General features: G+C 34.8%; 2 protein-coding genes across 2 annotated transcripts in view; both read left to right on the top strand.

Annotated features, from left to right (window-relative positions):
- Positions 1–20,421, top strand: part of Irc (Immune-regulated catalase) — a 234,288-nt gene that overhangs the window by 152,003 nt on the left and 61,864 nt on the right. The window contains exon 8 of the mRNA XM_017610044.1: positions 14,319–14,469. Coding sequence (XP_017465533.1) covers positions 14,319–14,469 — 151 coding nt within the window. The remainder of the gene's footprint in view (positions 1–14,318; positions 14,470–20,421) is intronic.
- LOC108358614 (uncharacterized) lies at positions 2,130–3,794 on the top strand. The gene is made up of 3 exons (XM_017610045.1): positions 2,130–2,387; positions 2,925–3,092; positions 3,601–3,794. Exons 1-3 carry the CDS (start codon positions 2,358–2,360, stop codon positions 3,763–3,765), a joined length of 363 nt encoding a protein of 120 aa, XP_017465534.1. The 5' UTR covers positions 2,130–2,357; the 3' UTR covers positions 3,766–3,794.

The raw sequence follows: 20,421 nt of genomic DNA, 5'->3' as shown, positions 1-20,421 counted from the left end.
AAAACTCTCTGGGAATCCTACGAGACATCTGCCGGTCATATGACCCGTCATTTAAATGGGAGATTAGCAGTCTTTTGGCATCATNTCGTCGAAAATCCAGCGAGAATTATCACTCAAAATATCAGATAGTAAGAAAAAATGCTCCCAAATTTTCTCTCAAGTAGAGAAACTTGCAATTTTCTGTACGAACGCAAATTGGCAAGATTTTCTGCCAGCTAGTGTCCACGGTTCATTTCAAACAAAAGAAATTTGTATAGAATTTTTAAGATTCTTTCAGCGGGGTAAAAAACAGGGTCTACGTGTATATATTTTGTCAGTCCGACTTTCTTCAACATACGTTTCAATTTCTTTGTCGGGTTTACTATATCGACTCTGGTTGAGACAGCATTCCGATTAAGAATACAGTTTGTTTTGCCGAATACCTTTCAAATCATTGGAATTAACTAAATTAATTAAGTAAACAAGTATTAACTTAAATTTTTCATTTTAAAATCGATCCAGTATGTAAATTTTTAAATTTAACGAACTTGTTTATTCAAATTATCGTCGACAAAAAATCCAACCATGTGCCACAATCATGTTTTTCCTAATTGCAAATTCTTGCTGGCAAAATTTTTTCCGGCTCGAATTTGTAACTTCTCTCCAAGAAATAGTCTTCGTGTNCACTGAAGTGAATCAAAATTAAAATAAAAGAGCACAAATTTCTATGTAAAGCAAAACTCTCTGGGAATCCTACGAGACATCTGCCGGTCATATGACCCGTCATTTAAATGGGAGATTAGCAGTCTTTTGGCATCATCAGAATTGAAGGGATTTCTGAAAAATGTGACCAGTTCTTTTGTGTAACTGTGATTTTGCATCCCTTGTCAATATATGGCCTCGGTTGATGTTAACTTAAGGTCGCTGTTTTACTGCCTTAAAATTGAATGGAAATTTTTACAGCGTTTTTATGTGTATTGGTTTCTATTTGAGTGTAGTTAGAATCGGTTAGTCTGAAAAGGCCTCGTAGGGAAGACAATAAGTTTGTTCGTCGAAAATCCAGCGAGAATTATCACTCAAAATATCAGATAGTAAGAAAAAATGCTCCCAAATTTTCTCTCAAGTAGAGAAACTTGCAATTTTCTGTACGAACGCAAATTGGCAAGATTTTCTGCCAGCTAGTGTCCACGGTTCATTTCAAACAAAAGAAATTTGTATAGAATTTTTAAGATTCTTTCAGCGGGGTAAAAAACAGGGTCTACGTGTATATATTTTGTCAGTCCGACTTTCTTCAACATACGTTTCAATTTCTTTGTCGGGTTTACTATATCGACTCTGGTTGAGACAGCATTCCGATTAAGAATACAGTTTGTTTTGCCGAATACCTTTCAAATCATTGGAATTAACTAAATTAATTAAGTAAACAAGTATTAACTTAAATTTTTCATTTTAAAATCGATCCAGTATGTAAATTTTTAAATTTAACGAACTTGTTTATTCAAATTATCGTCGACAAAAAATCCAACCATGTGCCACAATCATGTTTTTCCTAATTGCAAATTCTTGCTGGCAAAATTTTTTCCGGCTCGAATTTGTAACTTCTCTCCAAGAAATAGTCTTCGTGTCGTGTGAAATTTAGTTGAAACATTTTAGCCGTTTTTAGCCGGTTTTATTTGCCAATTTAGCCGGTTCGTCCAAAAAGTTCTGGCAACACTGGTGAGAAGCGAGAACTTAAATACTCTTTCCTATGCAACAACATCCCAAAAATCAAACAGCCCCAAAGTAACCTATAATCAAGTTTCAAAAAAATGTCTGAAATGGGACTCTCAAAACTGAAACTCATTAACCACCATTATTAATTTTAAAATGCTTTTAAGGTAATTATACACATGTGGTGTTCACAGTTTGTTACAAAATGGGTTGCAGAATGCTAACGTATTGATGCAGAGGCAAATAATTTTAAACAGTGACACATTATCACAACAGCAATCAAAAATATATAAATTAGTCAATAGATAATGGCTTTAGAATTTGAGAGCCCCACTTCAAAAGCTATTCTACTTCAGTACTTTATTAATATATTGCAGTATTTTATTATTATACTGCAGTGTTTATTAATTGATCAAACTAAATAAATTTCTTAGGTTTGATGGAAATTCTGAAAAAATAAACTGGAATCGAAGCCGAAATAAAATTTTTACGGTCTGAACTGAGAAGTGAAGGAATTAATCAACGCATTCCAGAATAGTGATTATTCGGCCAGATGTCATGAAAACGGTTATCGCGTGACATCAAATATTCATTCCTTTATTGAGAAATATGGCATCGAGTTACCAGTCTCTGTTGAGCAAAACTTAACAACGTTGAGCCAAAAATTAATGGAAGATGATTTGTTCTGCGCGTATTTCGTAAGTTTTGGACAAGCTTTGTTTCTTTACACTCACAAACAGAGGCAAGAAGGAAGAACCAGCAAAATATAAGAAACCGAAAACTAGTAGAGATTAGTAAGTGAACAGATGATGGATGCTTAAATTAAATTTTATTTAAAAATTCAACAATTCGCCATTATTTAATGATTCACTCACTACCTAAACGTTTATTTATCTTCCTGTTGAATCGTTTGCAACAGTTTGTGTTTTCACGCTCTTCTTTTTGGTCGTTTATGTTTCCGACAGGGTAGAAATATGATGCATTGTAGAATGATTTTCCTTCATCCCTTGTCAACTTTGGTTCGTAGTAAATCGGTTTCGGCGCTGTGCCATCCTAAGTATTATTTTTCGCTGTCGAGAGAACGACGGAAAACGTTCCACAATACATCACTAGTTTTTATGATAAGCAACGGTTTAGTACCAGAAACTTGTCTATTACTAGTCACGAGTACAGAAACACTAATACAAATGAATTTTTGAAGGGACAACATATTCATATTTTGATGACTATTTCAGAAATTGGCTACGATGAGTCTCTTTAATCGACGCAAAACACTTGCAGTAAATTCAGCGAATATTATTAAAAACATAATCTCCCGCCGAGTTGCCATGATATACACAGCTGTAAGAAAAAGGCCGGAGAAACAGATTTTCAAAAAGGAACACAATAAAATTTCATATTCGGTGAGTTATCCAGCAAATATTTATAGTCAAAAAAGAGCCCCAGCTCGGAGCGCTTACCTCAGAATGTGCTAAACTCAGACGCGGTTATATATAAGCCGCTTCTTTTTAAAACCGGCATAAGTCACTTCACACCTCTTGTGCTTAAATGGCCGGTTACCTGTATCTGAACATTCCGGTTATTCGTACAACTTCATCGGCCAAAGGTAAAAGGTTTTGTCATTAGTTTACGACGATAGAACGATTTACAAATGCATTCGGTTACAAGTTACCGCTCATTTAAACACAAGAGATATGAAGTGACGTATGCTACATTCAAAATAAACGGCCCATATGTGGCCTCATATACCACTCATTTGGGACTCTAAAATTTAGAGGAATATTTAAAAGTTTTTTTGGTACTCCGAATATATTTGCGGGGCTTAGCTATGTGCATATATGTATAAACATACATTGCATACACACGTTCACATGTATAGTAACAAAAATAATCGTTTTGTTTATTCTTCAGATTTTATTAATACGACAAGAAAAGATGATATTTGTGATCAGGAATTCGCAAATTTACTGGGTTCGTGTCGGACGAACGCGAAAAACTGGGACGGGCAAAGGAAAACCAGAAGATCAGGCGTTCAAGAAAAAGCGAAAGCAAAAAAAAATTCAACTTTGTACTTAATTACAATAATAATCATATTTTCAAAAAAAGCATTTTTTATTTTTATTCACCTAGAGCGTCTCAAAAAATCTGTCTAGGGCCTACATAAACTTCGCAAGCAAGGGCCCAGTTAGATTTTTCTTATAAGGCCCATGAAAGCAAAGTTCAGCCCTCTGGCTGGGGCCTACTTTGGAAAATCTGCCTAGCTCCAGAATAGAACTCGTTACCAGGCCCCAATCAATCCAAAGCATTAACAAACCATCACGGGCCTGGCCAAACTTTTCTTGGAAGGCCCATGAATTTAAAGGGGTGAATCGAGCTAGGGCCATTGTAAAATAGAGCTATATTTTCTAGCCGGGTTATTGCATTTTTTTCTATTTGCACGCAGCTGTGCATCCTTCACTCAATTTTATATCCCGAACATAAGTGCAATTCAAGACCTTTAATTTGAGCCAAGGTAGAAGCCTCTAGGCTGCTGTACTAGTTTTTACTCAGAAATTAGAAAAAAAATGCGTAAAATGTCGAATGAAATTTCGAAGTTTAACTTTAGAATCATAATAATTTAGCTCTCAAAGGGCCTAGAGACTTCTACCTTAGCTTAAATGAAAGGTCGCAGGAATAGCACTAAAACTGACTTAACGTTCGAGGGATAAAAATTGTGTGAAGGATGCACAGCTGTATGCAAATAAAAAAATGGCATATATAATACATTTTTAAAATTGAGGGGTTGAAACTTTTTTCGGTTTTTCAACAGTGGAATCGTGTTTCTCGTCTCAACATCTATAGTACTAGTATAATAAAAAATCCAAAAAATGTTTTTTTTTTTTTTAATATATCCGTTGAATTTTGCATGTTTTGTTTCAAATAACACTATTTTTCACCAATTTGTTTAAGGTCAAGGAGTGATTGCGGCTAAATGGCAATATTTTTCCTTGAAAGGCAATTAAATTAGCTTTCAAAGCCATTTTGCTTCATATCAAAATATTGCTTCTGTCGAAAGCTCTACGATTAATTGGAATGAAGTGTTAAAAAAGCACACTGTGTGCCGTGGAGTTAGCTCGAATATCTTATTTTTCAGTCGAGAAATGTTATTTTAAAATTACTACGGTGTACTTTTCTCAAAAACATATGCCGCAAAACATATGATTTGTAAAAATATAATTCATTTATAAACAATATATAATATAATAAAATAAAATGTCTTCATACTTGGGCGTAACAAATTTTTGATTGTTATTACCTTATTATTATTATTATTATTATGACATCCTAGATATAGTTAGAAAATTCAAAAATAAGATTGGTGGTAAGAAGCTATTACCCGAAGGAGTCATTAAAGACTCTATAACTTATACTGGGTATTTTTACACTCAAATTGTTAACTAAAGTCTAGAGAAAGGTATAGTCCCAAATCACTGGAAAACTTCCATTGTCGTACCAGTGGAAAAAACAAATAATACTATTAAAGCTGATGAGATTAGACCTATAAACACATTGCCCTGTGATGAAAAAATACTTGAAAGAGTGGTTAAAAATCAACTTGTACAATATTTGGAAAATAATAAGATTGTTATACCACAACAATCAGGATTCCGTAATAGGCATTCCTGTGAAAGCGCTTTGAACCTGGCCATTGCTAACTGGAAAGAAGACCTGAGCAGGAATAAACATATAATAGCTGTATTCTTAGACTTAAAACGTGCCTTTGAGACGATCGACCATAAACTGTTACAAAAAAAGCTATTCAATATAGGCGTAAATGTTATCGAACTAAAGTGGTTTGAAAACTTCATTACGAATCGATATCAAAGAACTGCGATTGGATCATCAATATCCGATAAAAGAAGTGTATCTGTCGGACTGCCTCAAGGATCTGTGCTAGCTCCAATTTTGTTCTATATATATATTAATGACATTAGGCATGTTTTATTCAACCATCACAGGCAAGTAGCTAAATCTTGGTCAAATAAAACGAAATTAGCTTATTTCCTATGTTAGCCTAATTTTGACAGTTGTTTGACTGCAAATAGTGTCAAAGAAAGTTTTTGCCTCTTTCTGATTGGCTGAAGGTGAAAATTTCTGATGCTGAATAGCAATGCTTCTTGTTCAATATACAAGCCAAGATAGCTTTTCATACGCCAATATAATTATGTTGGGTAAGTCCTCCATACAAAATAAGCTAATAGCTTAAATTTCTGGACAAATAAAAGACGGCTATTATTAATTGCATAAAGTATTGCGATATTAAGTTATTTGCTGATAATACGTTGCTTATGCTAAGTGGAGAAAATATAGCTGAAATAGCTGGTTATATCAAGGCGAAATTTTGAGAATAGTGAGTTGCTAACTCTAAATATAAACAACGAAGCACTGGAAAAGGTTAATACATTCAAATACCTAGGAATAAAGATCGATGCTAAACTAGTCTTTAATGAACACATTGATTATACTGTAGGCAAGATCGCAAAAAAATTATACTTTACGCAGAGTACCTGCAGATACTTGAGTAGAAGGTATAAGACGATGGTATATAGATATATAATCGAACCTCATTTTACTTATTGTCCTACTATTTTTTTCATAATGAGAGATAATAAAATTTATAAATTGCAAAAGCAACAGAACAGAGCCATGCGATTCATCCTTAGAAAACGTTATGACACACATATCAGAGACATGTTGGCCGAATCAAGTTGGGTGAGTGTTAAACAACAACTTTTTTACTACACAATGCAATTTATTAGGAACATTGTAGATGGCAACTTGCCTGATTACTTAAAAAGCAACATAAAGTATTTCAATAATGTACACTCCAAAAATACTCGAAATAACAATGATTTCAATCTACCTGCTTATAAAACGGAAATAGATTAATGTAACTTGTATTATAAAAGATTAAGATGCTTTAATGAATTATCAAATGATGTTAAATCAAGCAAAATGAATGAATTTAAACAAAAATTTTATAATTATTGGTAGATCCTTCCTATTTAGTGATGCATGGGCAATCTTCCAGACTTTCAATCGCAATGCATACGCACCAAGTATACTGTTGCATTACGCCAACACATACCCTTCCGCACGCATCCGAAAAGCAGCCGAGGCTCATCACATAACGCATCTCTAGGTCAAATCTGTGAATCGCTGTTTTGATGCTTGTTTCTCACTTTGCATGTATACGCGGTGGCTCAACCGCAGCCAATTAGAGCAATCATTGTAATGTTTTGTTTTGGAAGTATGCCTGATTGTTTTTCACTGCAGTTGGTGTCCATATAAATGGCCTATTCCTTATACTTCGTCTAGGCTTTAAATTATAGATCCTAAATTTACATAAATATGTATATGCATATAAGTTTTAGTTGCGTACCCGGCGAACTTCTTTTAACCCAAAATTAATTTTTTGTTGGAACATTTTGGTACAACACTAATTATGGGTTTTTGGATGTCAGATGTTGAGATGACATATTCTCCATTGCCATTTTAAATAACTCAATCAAAGCGTTGTGTCCGTGACGAAGTTCTTGCAATTTTCCAATGATCTGGCGTTTAATAGCAAAGTTAAACGCCCAACGGTGATCAGTTTCAATATCAGAGTTACCAACGAAATAAATTTTAATAACTTTCTTCCTTTAATTCACTGTCTTTTACAATGATCTGGTTCGGTGTTGAATCTGTACAGCATAATTGGTGGCAAGTTCAAAATGAGTGACTATCGTTGGTCCACATAAATCCAGTATACATATACTTATTTAAGATGCAATCCTCTAGCTGCCTAATCATTGGATTTGTAGGCATTCATCAAGAATTGTCCTTATTCTGGTAATTCGCCCTAAATTTATAAGCTCAGGGGTTCTGGTGGTTCAGTTAACTGTAGCAATTTGACTTAAACTACTGCAGAACTAAATCATGTTGCCTCATATAAAAGATCGCATTGTAAAATTAGCAAATTACATCAGATGGACCAACCGTAACTCACAGAAGTTCGACATACTCAATGGTGCGTCATGTTGAACGGCACGGTACTTCTTCTCTCTNATGGACCAACCGTAACTCACAGAAGTTCGACATACTCAATGGTGCGTCATTTTATTTATTTATTTATTTATTACGATGCAGATCGGAATCTCGCTTTTGTTTCAGTTGTTATGGAGCCTCCTGTGGTCATCCTGCATAAATTTGCGACGTAAATATGCACTCAAAGCTGTTCATTAACTTGGGCGCGTTTTTGAGTATTTTGATCGGCGAATGGTTTACCGACACTGAAAGTACAATGTCGAAGAATTCAAACTATTTTCGAACCAGTCGAACCATATTCGCAAATAATATATAGTATTGTACTATTTTTGGGTCTGCGTACTATATACTGTTGGAAAAAAATATAGTATGCAAAATTACTATATTTCTTTAATTATAAATATAGACATATTTCAGTAATTTGTAAGAAAGAAATGTTTTTAAACGGATGACATTTATACTGAAATATCAATATTAAAATAAGTATACTTTAAAACAAAGATCAAAAATCGGAACATTTTTAAAAATACTTAGAAAGGTTTACCAAATTTACTTAAAATTATTTCGCTTATACTCTCTATTCCTGCAAATTCGGCATTCACAGAAAGAGCTTTTTCTATTTAGATTTTGAAATGGTGAGATGAGAGAAATAAAGTGAATTTCTCACTAATAAAAATTGAACTTTTGATTTATATTAATTTAAATATTGATAGCGATAAAGCATATGATACTTTCAAAGAAATATATTGTTTTATAGAGGAAATGCATAAGAAAGAAAAAAGATGTGTACTGAAAAATCATTTTTCTTCTTCTCAAAAAAATAATACTCTATATATTTGAAGTGTGCTATATTTTTTCAAATTTTTTTTTTTAAATTTACTATAAGTTTCTTAGAAAATGTAGGCAACCCTAAATAGGACAATCCATTCTATGCTCGGTATTACGGAAGCAACTTTGTTTTATACATATATATCGAGATTTAAATTTCTAGATAGTTGGCAACCCTCTTCAAAATTATTACTTCAGGTTAACAAGCATTTAAATTTTGCCACTTATTCTTATTACTTTAAACGAGTAATTCTTGTATATATATATATATATATATATATTATGGTGGTCCAAAATAACTAACGTAGCGAATTTATTGGCTTAAAATGAATTATTTAATGAAAAGGAAATTCCTCATTTAGAAAAATGTTTATTTAAATTTCAAAAGGTGTCGATGAGCATTTGCAATTTTCTATATAAATAACATGTAAAAGAATACGTTTTCATTATAATTGTTATAACTTTTGAACCGTTAAAAAAAGGTCATAAAAAAGGGATACACGTTTTTTTAGGCATCTAGGGCATTAAATTCACTAAAAACGTTGGTTTTCTTAGAGACGATTAAAGGTCTGATTATGCATACTTCGCATAACTTCGCACAACCATTTGTACCAGCGTAATAGAAATTTAACTTAAAAAAATGTGAAGAAAAAACCNTTTTTTTAGGCATCTAGGGCATTAAATTCACTAAAAACGTTGGTTTTCTTAGAGACGATTAAAGGTCTGATTATGCATACTTCGCATAACTTCGCACAACCATTTGTACCAGCGTAATAGAAATTTAACTTAAAAAAATGTGAAGAAAAAACCTAAACTCAACAGATCGCTAAGTTTTTAAAGGTTCTGCTAATTTCTGGGTAATGGAATACATACAAACTACATACAAAGTACATACGAAATTACAGTTTGAATTTTATGCGAAGTTGTGCGAAGTATGCATTACAATTAAAAAATTTAAAAATAAATGGTCAAAACTAGTTAATATGTTGCGGTATTATAATTATGCAACGCAGTGTACTATTAACTTGTGCTTAGAGAAACTTTGAATTGTTAATTTCTTACTTATGTATGTATATAATAAATATAAATTTTTACTTATTTTTTCAATGTGGAGAATTTGTCCTCCTGGGATGTTAAACAAGTGGCGACCAATTTAAATATGGAACGTTTGAAGCTTTCATGTTATCAGGAATAAAGACTTTTCCTCACTATAATCAGGTAGAAAAGGCAAACAAAGACAAATATCCCAAAAAAGGCAAAATCTGATGTTAATATAGAATCAGGGAAATCTAAATCGCGGACATTCTTACTCGAATATACTCTATCTCTTTAGCAAAAAAAAGGCAATTTCCATAAAATCCGTTTCCTGTTTATAAATGTTCAAATGATTTTTAATGTGAGCTCAACTGTGTAATATTAAGTACATTCCTATTCTTTGATAGCACACGCAGCACACTCGAAATTTTTTTATTGCATATACTTACATACATAAATCTGTCATTGAAACGATCATGCTTTTTATATATCACTTTTGAAATAATCATGTAAGCCTGCCTCGCTCTAAAAACAATATATCTTCACTATAATGTACTAGCTGTTACTGCCAATATAAAAGTATTACATATATGGGTAGACACCTTAATAAAATTAAACTAAGAGAGACTGACGGGAATTATTTTTATTTTTTTCGGAACATTGCAAAGTTCCGTCTACTTTTAGAAACACAAAATGAAAAAAGAACCTTAGCAACTATTCGAATGAATTAAAATACTTCCCGTCAGTTCCAAGGCATTTAAAAAAATTCGTATAATTTTCTTCACAAAATAGATATTATAAATTGTGCAATTCTCGAATAGTTTTCGTCACTCGAAGATTTCGCCTCAAATAGGTTTTTTATTTGATACTAGCCAATGCCCGCTTACTTCGCGACGCCTAATAAGAGCTTTTGCGTTGACCAATGCAAAAGAGCGTTTAAAAACAAAATTAGTCCGTAAAGTCAAAATTTTTGATTTAAGTTGAAACCACTAAGGTGCTGTATCCTCCTCACACATAGGCCAATAATAGTAACGCTGTGATACCATATGGAATACCAATCCCTTTCGGTGTCATGAGCTCTACCGTTGGTCTTATTTCCACCTGTGAGATCTCTGCCGAGCAAGCGTAATCTTTTTGTATGATCTTGCAACAACAACATTGGTGCGATGCGTATGCCAATAAAAGTTCTTATAGGGAAACTCAAAGCACAGAAGTGCGTTTTCTGTTATAGGAGGGCCAAGAATCCTCGCTGTCCCACAGGATAAAAAGTTTTCCGGTACATTGCTAAATGAGTCGTGTGATCTCTTAAGTAGCTTTCAAATGAAGCTATTGATATACCTACGGTGATCTTTTCTTGTTAATTCACCACTTTTACAATTCATGGTAAAATTTATGAACTGATTTCTGGGTAGATGCAAGACCGCATGCGCCGAGGGCGTCAGAAAAACTTAACCCCATCCTTCATTTAGACATCTGAAAACTAAATTCGTATAACTTAAACATAGGGCCAAAGCAGACCAACCACACGGGGTTTCTATACATTTCGGCTGCAGCGCCATCCATTGGGTTCATTTTCTGCAAAACCATTGCTTACCATAAAATGAATACGTGTTATGAATTTCAACCTTAACTCCAGAGGCACTAATCGGGTAAATTTTTATCAAAAGAATTTTCCATCATACAGGTACATAGCTCACACTTAAAATTTGAACGAAATCGGTTAATAAATACGATTTTATAAATAACTCTACTCCAGCACCACTTATCGAGTTTTCTAGTAGCATGTAATTGGACCACATATGTATGTAAGATAACCTCCGACAATCTGACGGAACTCTATTCAGTGTTTTTTGAGTTTATTTCGAACAACGAAAACGGCTATCATTTTATGCAAATAGGTATGTAGATAGGTCAGTTTATAACGAGACTCGTAAAAGCAAAGCTCCATTCTTTGTGAAAAATTTAAAAAAATTCTTCAAAATTTTCACATAAATTTTAACTTACTGAAAATTAAAGAAAAGTTACAATAGTTCCATGGGATTTAGAAATCTAGGAGAAAATGGTTCCCAATCGAATGATACTTGCGCGTTTACGTAAATGTATATCGATCCAGCCTGTCCAATAATTACCACTTTTCGCCATAACTACAGTATTGATAACATATGTATGTAGCTGCGTAGAATTTCAGGACGTTAGCGTAAGCAGTTCCAGATATAAGCTATATGAGAAGTTCAGTTTGTATGGAAGGAAGGAGCCACGCCCGTTTCCCAATGCATTTGCAATGTATGCATCAGTGCTAAGTCTCAGTTCCCCAGCGTCATTGGTTTTAGAGATGTATTGGTTTTTTACGTTTTAGTCTGTATAAGAACTTTAGGAATATCCCGAGCTACATACCGAGTAAATTTTTGGTCAGAATATATATTTTCAACGTGTTGCAAATATGAAACAAGTCGATGCAGCCGTTTAGTAGTTTAGTGAAATACATTGTAAAGAGAACTTTATGAAATTGTAAAACGTGACGTCTCAGATTTCTTAATTTTTTGGCAGCAACAACGAAAACTTTAATTTTTTTTTTGCGAAAAACCTTCCAAACAGAAATAAAAAAAAATTAAGTTTGTGGTTATAACAAGGCGAAACTTTGAGAACGATCCGCTNACGTGACGTCTCAGATTTCTTAATTTTTTGGCAGCAACAACGAAAACTTTAATTTTTTTTTTGCGAAAAACCTTCCAAACAGAAATAAAAAAAAATTAAGTTTGTGGTTATAACAAGGCGAAACTTTGAGAACGATCCGCTGCTCTAAATATAAACAACGACGCACTGGAAAAAGTTAATACGTTCAAATACCTAGGAATAATGATCCACTATAAACTAAACCAAAAAAAAATGGATTCTATATTTTCAATTAGAGCTCTAGCAATATGTACATCGGTGAAAACTGCATTTAATTCCATACATTAGCTTTTGCGTGATACAGACAAACATACCAAAATTCTATATTTGGCTTCTGTTGATCTAATAAACCCCCTATTAATTTTTCTTTAACATCTATTATGTACAGATATCGGCCTGTTGCAATTTTATTATTCTCAAATACTCTCGTTTGATACCCACATGGCAACACTTAGTTTTATATTATAAATTTAACTGAATTAAAATTTTTAAATATGTGGCAACCCGCTTCAAGAACATTTTCAAAAGTAAGCTTCCTAATCCTATTTAGTTTAATAGTCGCATTGCAATATTTCATTTATTTAACACATTTTGATGAATACAATTTTTCAATCAATTGGCAAATCCTCTAAAAATATTTTCAGCATTAAAATTTCCTAGCCTCTTTAGTTTGATGCCAATAATGCAATATTTAATTTATTCTATCAATTAAATTAAAATAAAGTTTTCAAATAGGTGGCAACCTTCCACCAAAATATTTTCAGCTGTAAGCCTTTGTAAATTTCTTTCTTTTGACAGCCATATTGCAGTATTCACTTTACCGTAACAATTGACCTAAACTGAAATTTTAAACACAGGTGGCAACTCTCAAATTTTTTCTTCTATATTGGAAGCTAGATCTCTAGCGTTACATCGGTGAAAACTGCATTCAATTCCATGTTTTCGACTGATTCGCGTACAAATATACAGACAGACAGAGATACAAAAATTCTAAAAATTGTTTATTTGGTTTCTGTAGCTTTAATAAAAACCCACCATATTAATTTTTCTTTAATATCTATAAGGTACAGACATCGACCTGTTACAATTTTATTATATGTATAGATGTAGATATAGATTTCATTTATTTTATCAATTTAATACAATAAAATTTTTCAAACAGGTGGCAACTCTAAAAAAATATTTTTGACTGTAAGCCTTCTTCAGCCTCTTTCTTTTGACGCCCATATTGCAATATTCATCTTTTCTTATCAATTTACCTAAACTCCAATTTTCAAACAGGTGGCAACTCTCTAATTTTTTTCTTCCTATATTTTAAGGTAGACCTCTAGCAATATATCGGTGAAAACTGCATTCAAATCCATACATTCGTTTTCGAGTGATGCGCGAACAAACATACAGACAGACAGACAGACAGAAATTCTAAAAATGGTTGATTTGGCTTCTGGTGCTCTAATAAAGACCCCCCACATTAATTTTCCTTAATATCTATAATGTACAGACATCGACCTGTTACAAATTTATTATATGTATAGATTACATACAGCTCGCGGGCATAGGCTCTGGCAGACGCTGATTTAGTTTGATGGTACTCGTTCTATCTACTTTGTTCAGTTATGGTACCTGAGAAAAAAGCTTGAGAACCGCATCTTTTTCAAATCATGTGTTCTATCATGGATAGTTAATGCTGAATTTACATGAGGCGATTTTCTAGCCAATTCAACATTGCTTAAGAAAAATAGCTCGTGTAAATGGTGATTCAAAAATCACTAGACAGCAAGTCAACTTTTGAAGGCGATTATTGCCTGTCAAAAAATCGCCTCATGTAAAGGCAGCTTAAGCTTTCGCTTCTCACGCGCTTTACACATACACTTACGCAGATGTTTTAGTATTAGTGTGGCCGACACTGCTGTAGAACTTTTATTATGCGTTTGGTAATTTTAATATTTTAGATGAATATCGCCAATATAAATTCCTCTTACACTTTATGTTAAAATAATTAAGATTTTTCAATCCCTTTGTAGCCGAGCAGTTCTCCCGAATATATCAAAAGCAGGAGAGTTTGAAGGACCAGTTACTACCAGATCTTACGAAAGTTTCTGCTGTTGATTTCGTCTGCGCTAATTCTGGCTTGCAACGAGTTCCAAGGAATATATTCCTATTCGTTTCCGACAAGTAAGTTTTTATTATTTTGGTATGTACATGTGTATAGGATAAGCAAAATTTTTTTTCGCTCCCCGTCCGTTCGTCTTAAGATAAGATCTGTGTAAAAAAGCCAGTACTTTCTAGTGGAAACTAGCCATCCTAGATTGATTTAAAAGTTGAAAAAGTGATCTGATAACTACCCAACTTATTATCGTTCTGTAAATCTTAAACTAAAATTCGCTACTAGTGTAAATTTATTTGGAATAAAGTGAGAAATATTTCTTGCAGAAATATTTTTTACTTTTTATTTTTTTAATTTTAATAGGGTTTGAAGGAATATAATGTCAAAATTCCTTTGAGTGACTCTCATATGGAGGCGTATTTTCTACTTTATTGTAAGGCGCAAAAGGCATTTTTTCCAGGAGTGTATGGGCGTATTCGAAAACGTCAAAGTACAAAGATTCGGTCATTGATTTCCAAACCGCAAAAGAAGAAAAATTGTAACTTGCGCAATCTAGCTGAAAACTAGCATCTAACCGTGGTTGGCCACATTTGGCATTACAATCTATGTTTAGGCCTCCGCCTAAATAGATTAGAAAGAGGACACCCCTAATGTTTAACATTGTGTTAACATTGCCGCTGTTAACTTTCCCCTCGCTTTCTATTTGTTTCCGTTATTGGAATAGTACTACTTGAAAACATCTTGGCAGACTACCGCCATTATAATAAAAAACTGTTCACTTACTTCTTTTGCGAGCATCCAGAGAAGAGGACGTGATCCAGCCACCATACTACAGCGTATTCAAAGGTAATCTACAAAAGCAATTTGTATATATATATATATATCCACAGCACATTTTTATATGAATAAATCCACATATTTAAATTAATCAAAATACTAATACCAGTTTGTGTTCTTTCTTTTGCGGAAAACAAATCGGCACAACTGGTTCCAATCGTTGTGGCGATTATCACTGGTCCTTCGTCGCCATCCAAGTAAAAACTTATTCTTCACCAGCACCAAATTGATCGCCAACCACTGAGCTCTTAAGAACAAAGAATCATTGAATTTGTTACGGAAGACGTATCTTTGAGGAGAAAAAGTGACCACAAACCTCTGGATAACTTGTGCGCACATCCATACACATACGAGCCATCTGTACACACAAAAGAAAACTTCTTCTATTAAGATTTTAAAGGTACGTGGTTTAAAATTTAACTGCACTTTATTCATATTGTGAAACTTGATGCCAAAATAAGTGATTGTGAGAAAAGAAAAAAAAAAATTAGTAGATTTAATTAAACAAAATACATCGAAACGCGAGTGATTTGTAAAAAACGTTGAAGTTTAAGGGCAACAGAAGTCCTTCGAGTGACACTCACACGCACATACATAAGTGGCCTCCACAGGCATTTCAATAAAGAACTTCAGTGATTGTTGTTGGTTATTTTATTTCTTCTGAATTTGCGTGATTTTAATTTGCAAGACGTTTGCTTTTCGGTGATTAGTTTAATCATTTTAATTTATTAATCACATTTTCTGTGTGACTTGCACCTTTCCCGCCGAAGTTTGCCAACAACAACACTGCACGGTTTTCGGTTTTCATAACCAAACTTTTCACTGCACTCAACCTTGTGAACTTACAATATTTCACCCTTTTGTACGAACGAATTCCACAAAATCACTTTCGCGTTTGCGTTAAATACAAAAATTATATTTTGGCACCATTTCGAAAAATAATTGCTGTGTACGGTTTTATATATTAGCTATTCGTTTTACATATGTACATACACATATATGCACATTAAGCGGATACATACATTTATACATATAAAGATTTTTTTACCATTTGGTTGGCGAGCAAAATCTTATATCAGTTTATACCTTTGAATCGTTTGAATAAACATATAAATATCATTTATTTATACATTTTTGAGAAAAATTAAACACGTTCGTTTATTAATTCCTGGCTAAATTGCTGGTTACCTTGGTGGGCAGTTCTGCTTTATCATAGCACTGATAAATTGGGTCAGATTAACAGAGGTTTTTGCGTTGTGTTATACATACATATATTAATATTTCAAGTTCGGCATACGTTGAGCTGTTTACCGGTGATATACTTCTGAAAGTTTTGTGAGGTGGTAATTACGCAGATAAAATAAAATCAAAATGGAGACATACATCCGCTTAGCCGATTCGGTCATTGAATTTGAAACAGATTTTCTAAGCACTCCCACAAGCGAGCATACCAAACATTCGCTGAGAATCCAGCAAAGCGAGCTTAGCGTCATGTGGGAGAAAGCCAAAGTTTTATTTGACGAACTCCTGGCAGCAGAAACGACTACTGCCAAGGATCTTAGTACGATACGAAAGAAAAATAAAACTTGCTACGCGGCTTTTGTGCGGTGTATGACGAAAATTAATGAATATTCGGAAAAGCTGGAAAAGTCAGAAAAGGAAAGTGAAGATATGTCACCAGCGTCGCATAGTTTACATCTTCCACCGTGCGATATTGACGTTTTTAAAGGTGACTATCTGTCATGGCCAACTTTTCGTGATATGTTCACGGCCATTTATATTCTGAATAAGCGAATTACACCCATACAAAAACTTTATTACCTCAATCAGAAAACGCAGGGTGAAGCCAGGGAAATCGTAAAGAAGTGTGACTTAACAAATGAAGGCTTTGACATAGCCTGGAAAAATCTTTGCGATAGATACGAGAATAAAAGGATCCTCGTGAATACTCAGTTGAAGATTCTTTTCAACTTGAGTACGGTCGAAATCGAATGCGGGAGTTCAATCAAAAGGTTGCAAAGGGATATCAATAATTGTATATCCTCCCTAGAAAGTCACAAAATTGACATTTCCAACTGGGATCCTATTATTACGTACCTGTGCTCCACTAAATTACCTGAAGAAACCCTTTCTCTGTGGGAACAATCGGTTGAAAATAAAACAGAGATTTCGAAGTGGATAGATATGGACCGATTCCTTTCAAGTAGGTTCCAAACATTAGAATCGGTATCAGGTTTAAGAGGAATCAAGACTTCAAAGACACCGAAAGTGCCAAGTCACAAGCATTCCTCTGAATCTTCTCATAAGAAACTTGGCGTTTTTCAAACTAGTGTCGCCAAACACAAGTGCAAAATGTGCCAAAGCAACGAGCATAGAATACATATGTGCCCCAAATTTCTAAAGATGTCTGTAGCTGATAGAATATCTTTTGTAAAAACAAACAATAGCTGTTTTAACTGTCTGTCTTTCGGACATTCGGTGTCGAAATGCACGAGTTCTTACAATTGCGCCAATTGCCATTCTCGACACCATACGCTCCTACACAATCAGACAGCACCGCCTAAAACAGCTATCAGGGAAAATACTTCAAATCCTGCAGACAACTTGCCATCGACATCCAGGCAAGCACAACAACGTAACCAAGCCTCAAAAGGTAAAGCTAAGCCTGTAAAAAACGTGCAATCACATCACGCGAATACATGCAAAGGTGTTTTACTCGGCACAGCGCGAGTAAATATTCATTTTAATGGCACAGACTTCGCTGCCAGAGCATTAATTGATTCTGGCTCTGAGTGTTCCTTCATAACGGAGAGGCTCAGACGCAGAATCAATTTGCCAACTAAGAAGATGTTGGCACAAGTTTCGGGTATCAACAAGACGGTTTCAGCTCAAGTGAAAGAAGCGTGTTCAATCCAACTGCGGTCACCCGTTGACCCACTTATCTCGATTGATGCCCTAGTCCTTGTTCTTCCAAATCTTACAGGAAATCTGCCGACGTGTGATGTCAGCGCACTCACACAACAAGCGTTTCCTGATCTGATCTTGGCAGACAAAAGATTTTTTGTGAATGAACAAGTCGATCTTGTTCTTGGAGGAGACATATATCCCCAAATCATTCTAGGTGGAATAAAAAAGAATATTTTGAATACTCTTTTAGCACAAGAAACAGTTTTCGGTTGGATACTGACTGGTCGTGCTGATGCAGCCAGCCCAACCAACACCAATCGTGTTTCTTTTTATAACGAGGTTGCCCTTGATAAGCAGCTAAGCGCCTTCTGGGAGATAGAAGATTTTCCAAAAAACAAGACACTAACTTTAGAGGACACACAATGCGAGGAGCTGTACAAGCGGACAACAAACCGGAGCCAAGATGGAAGGTACATTGTTTCACTCCCTTTCAAAGCTGAGTACCCAGCTGAAATTCAACTGGGCCCTTCACTGAAACGAGCATGCTCTCAATTTTACAAAAATGAGACAAGACTTACGAAAAACCCAAATCTACAAAAGGAATATAACCGAGTTTTAGTGGAGTACGAAACCATGGGACACATGTGTAAAGTCAACGCTCCTCAGTCGGCGGATGCGGTGGATAACTATTATTTAACGCACCATGCGGTGGTGAAAGAAGAGAGCACATCCACAAAAGTTAGAGTAGTTTTTAATTCGTCGTCTTGTTCGGCTGTTCCCTGGGCCAGTGCTTCAATCTGATCTACCGATTTTGATTCTCCGCTGGAGACTTTTCAAGTACGTCTTCAATAGCGATATTGAGAAGATGTACAGGCAAATCCTTGTAGATGAAACCCAAACAAAGTATCAGAGAATAGTTTTTCGCAAAAGTTCAAATGATGCAATAGGTCTTTATGAATTAAGGACGGTTACTTTCGGTATAAACTGTGCTCCTTATCTTGCGATAAGGACATTGCTTCAACTCGCGGCAGACTCTGAAAATCTCTACCCTACAGCCTCAAATATTTTACGTNTGAAAATCTCTACTTTACAGCCTCAAATATTTTACGGAAAAATATGTATGTCGACGACGTTCTAGCTGGAGGACATACCTCAGACTCTGCGATCAAAGCTAGGGATGAGATTTCAGCAGTCCTTAAGTCAGCCGGTTTTCCTCTGAGAAAATGGACTTCAAATAGTAACAAAATCTTGCAAGGTATACCAAAACAAGATCTACTGAATGAGGATTTCCTAGAGTTTGAAGATACTAGTAGCGTCAAAGCACTGGGCATAAGGGGGAATGCTCATTCCGACCAATTCTGCTTTATAGCAAAATCGATAGAAGCTAACGTGAACCCAACAAAGAGAGCAATCTTGTCAGCTATTGCGAAACTCTTCGACCCTTTAGGTTGGTTAGCCCCCATAATAATTGTAGCGAAAATCTTAATGCAAAATATATGGTTAGAGGGTACCGACTGGGACGAGGAAGTTTCTTCTATAACTTTGGAAAGCTGGCGAAATTTTACAAAAAATTACGGCGAAATCGATAACATAAGGATACCTCGTTGGGTATCTTTCTCGCCAAAGAGAAAGGTGGAAATTCATGGATTCTGCGATGCGTCCGAGAAAGCATACGCTGCCGCGGTTTATCTACGTGTGGAGACAGAAGAGAAAGTACTTGTTAATCTGCTATTAGCGAAAACCAAAGTAGCTCCAGTCAAAACCATTTCACTACCTAGATTGGAACTTTGCGGGGCAGTTTTACTAGCAGAAATAGTCGAATCGGTGACCAAGAATCTAGAACTAGGCCACCTTAAGATAAACCTTTGGACTGATTCGACAATTGTGCTAGCATGGATTCGAAAGCCCCCTTGTTCGTGGTCAACTTTTGTTGCCCATCGAATTACAAAAATATTAGATAAGGTAGGAAACTCCAACTGGTGGCACGTCGACTCAGCTACAAATCCAGCAGACTTGGCAAGTAGAGGTGTAATAGCGCAAGACTTGGTCAAAAATTCGTTGTGGTGGAAGGGACCTTCTTGGCTTCAAGAAAATAGAGAAAATTGGCCAAGGTAAGAAACAGACTTCACTACCGATATTGAGGGAAAACGGGTGCACGCTCTTGCAACAACAACGACCAATAGTACCAGTGATATTCTCGAACGTTTTTCAAGTTTGTCAAAAGCTGTGAGGGTGATATCTTATATAATAAGATTCTTTCAAAGAACCCATCCTAA

Source organism: Rhagoletis zephyria, unplaced genomic scaffold (genome assembly GCF_001687245.7).
Source record: "Rhagoletis zephyria isolate East Lansing unplaced genomic scaffold, Rhagoletis_zephyria_1.1 Rzeph_scaffold_00275, whole genome shotgun sequence".
NCBI classification, from domain to species: Eukaryota; Metazoa; Arthropoda; class Insecta; order Diptera; family Tephritidae; genus Rhagoletis; species Rhagoletis zephyria.
The sequence above is the reverse complement of the archived record's forward strand: the minus strand, read 5'-3'. Positions and strand labels throughout refer to the sequence as shown.

Bases quoted from the DNA above. Each gene is read 5' to 3' on its own strand.
- LOC108358614 (XM_017610045.1), top strand. From the start codon at position 2,358: ATGGAAGATGATTTGTTCTGCGCGTATTTC. The intron at 2,388-2,924 runs GTAAGTTTTGGA...TGACTATTTCAG, and splicing joins ATTTGTTCTGCGCGTATTTC to AAATTGGCTACGATGAGTCT. The intron at 3,093-3,600 runs GTGAGTTATCCA...TTTATTCTTCAG, and splicing joins ACAATAAAATTTCATATTCG to ATTTTATTAATACGACAAGA.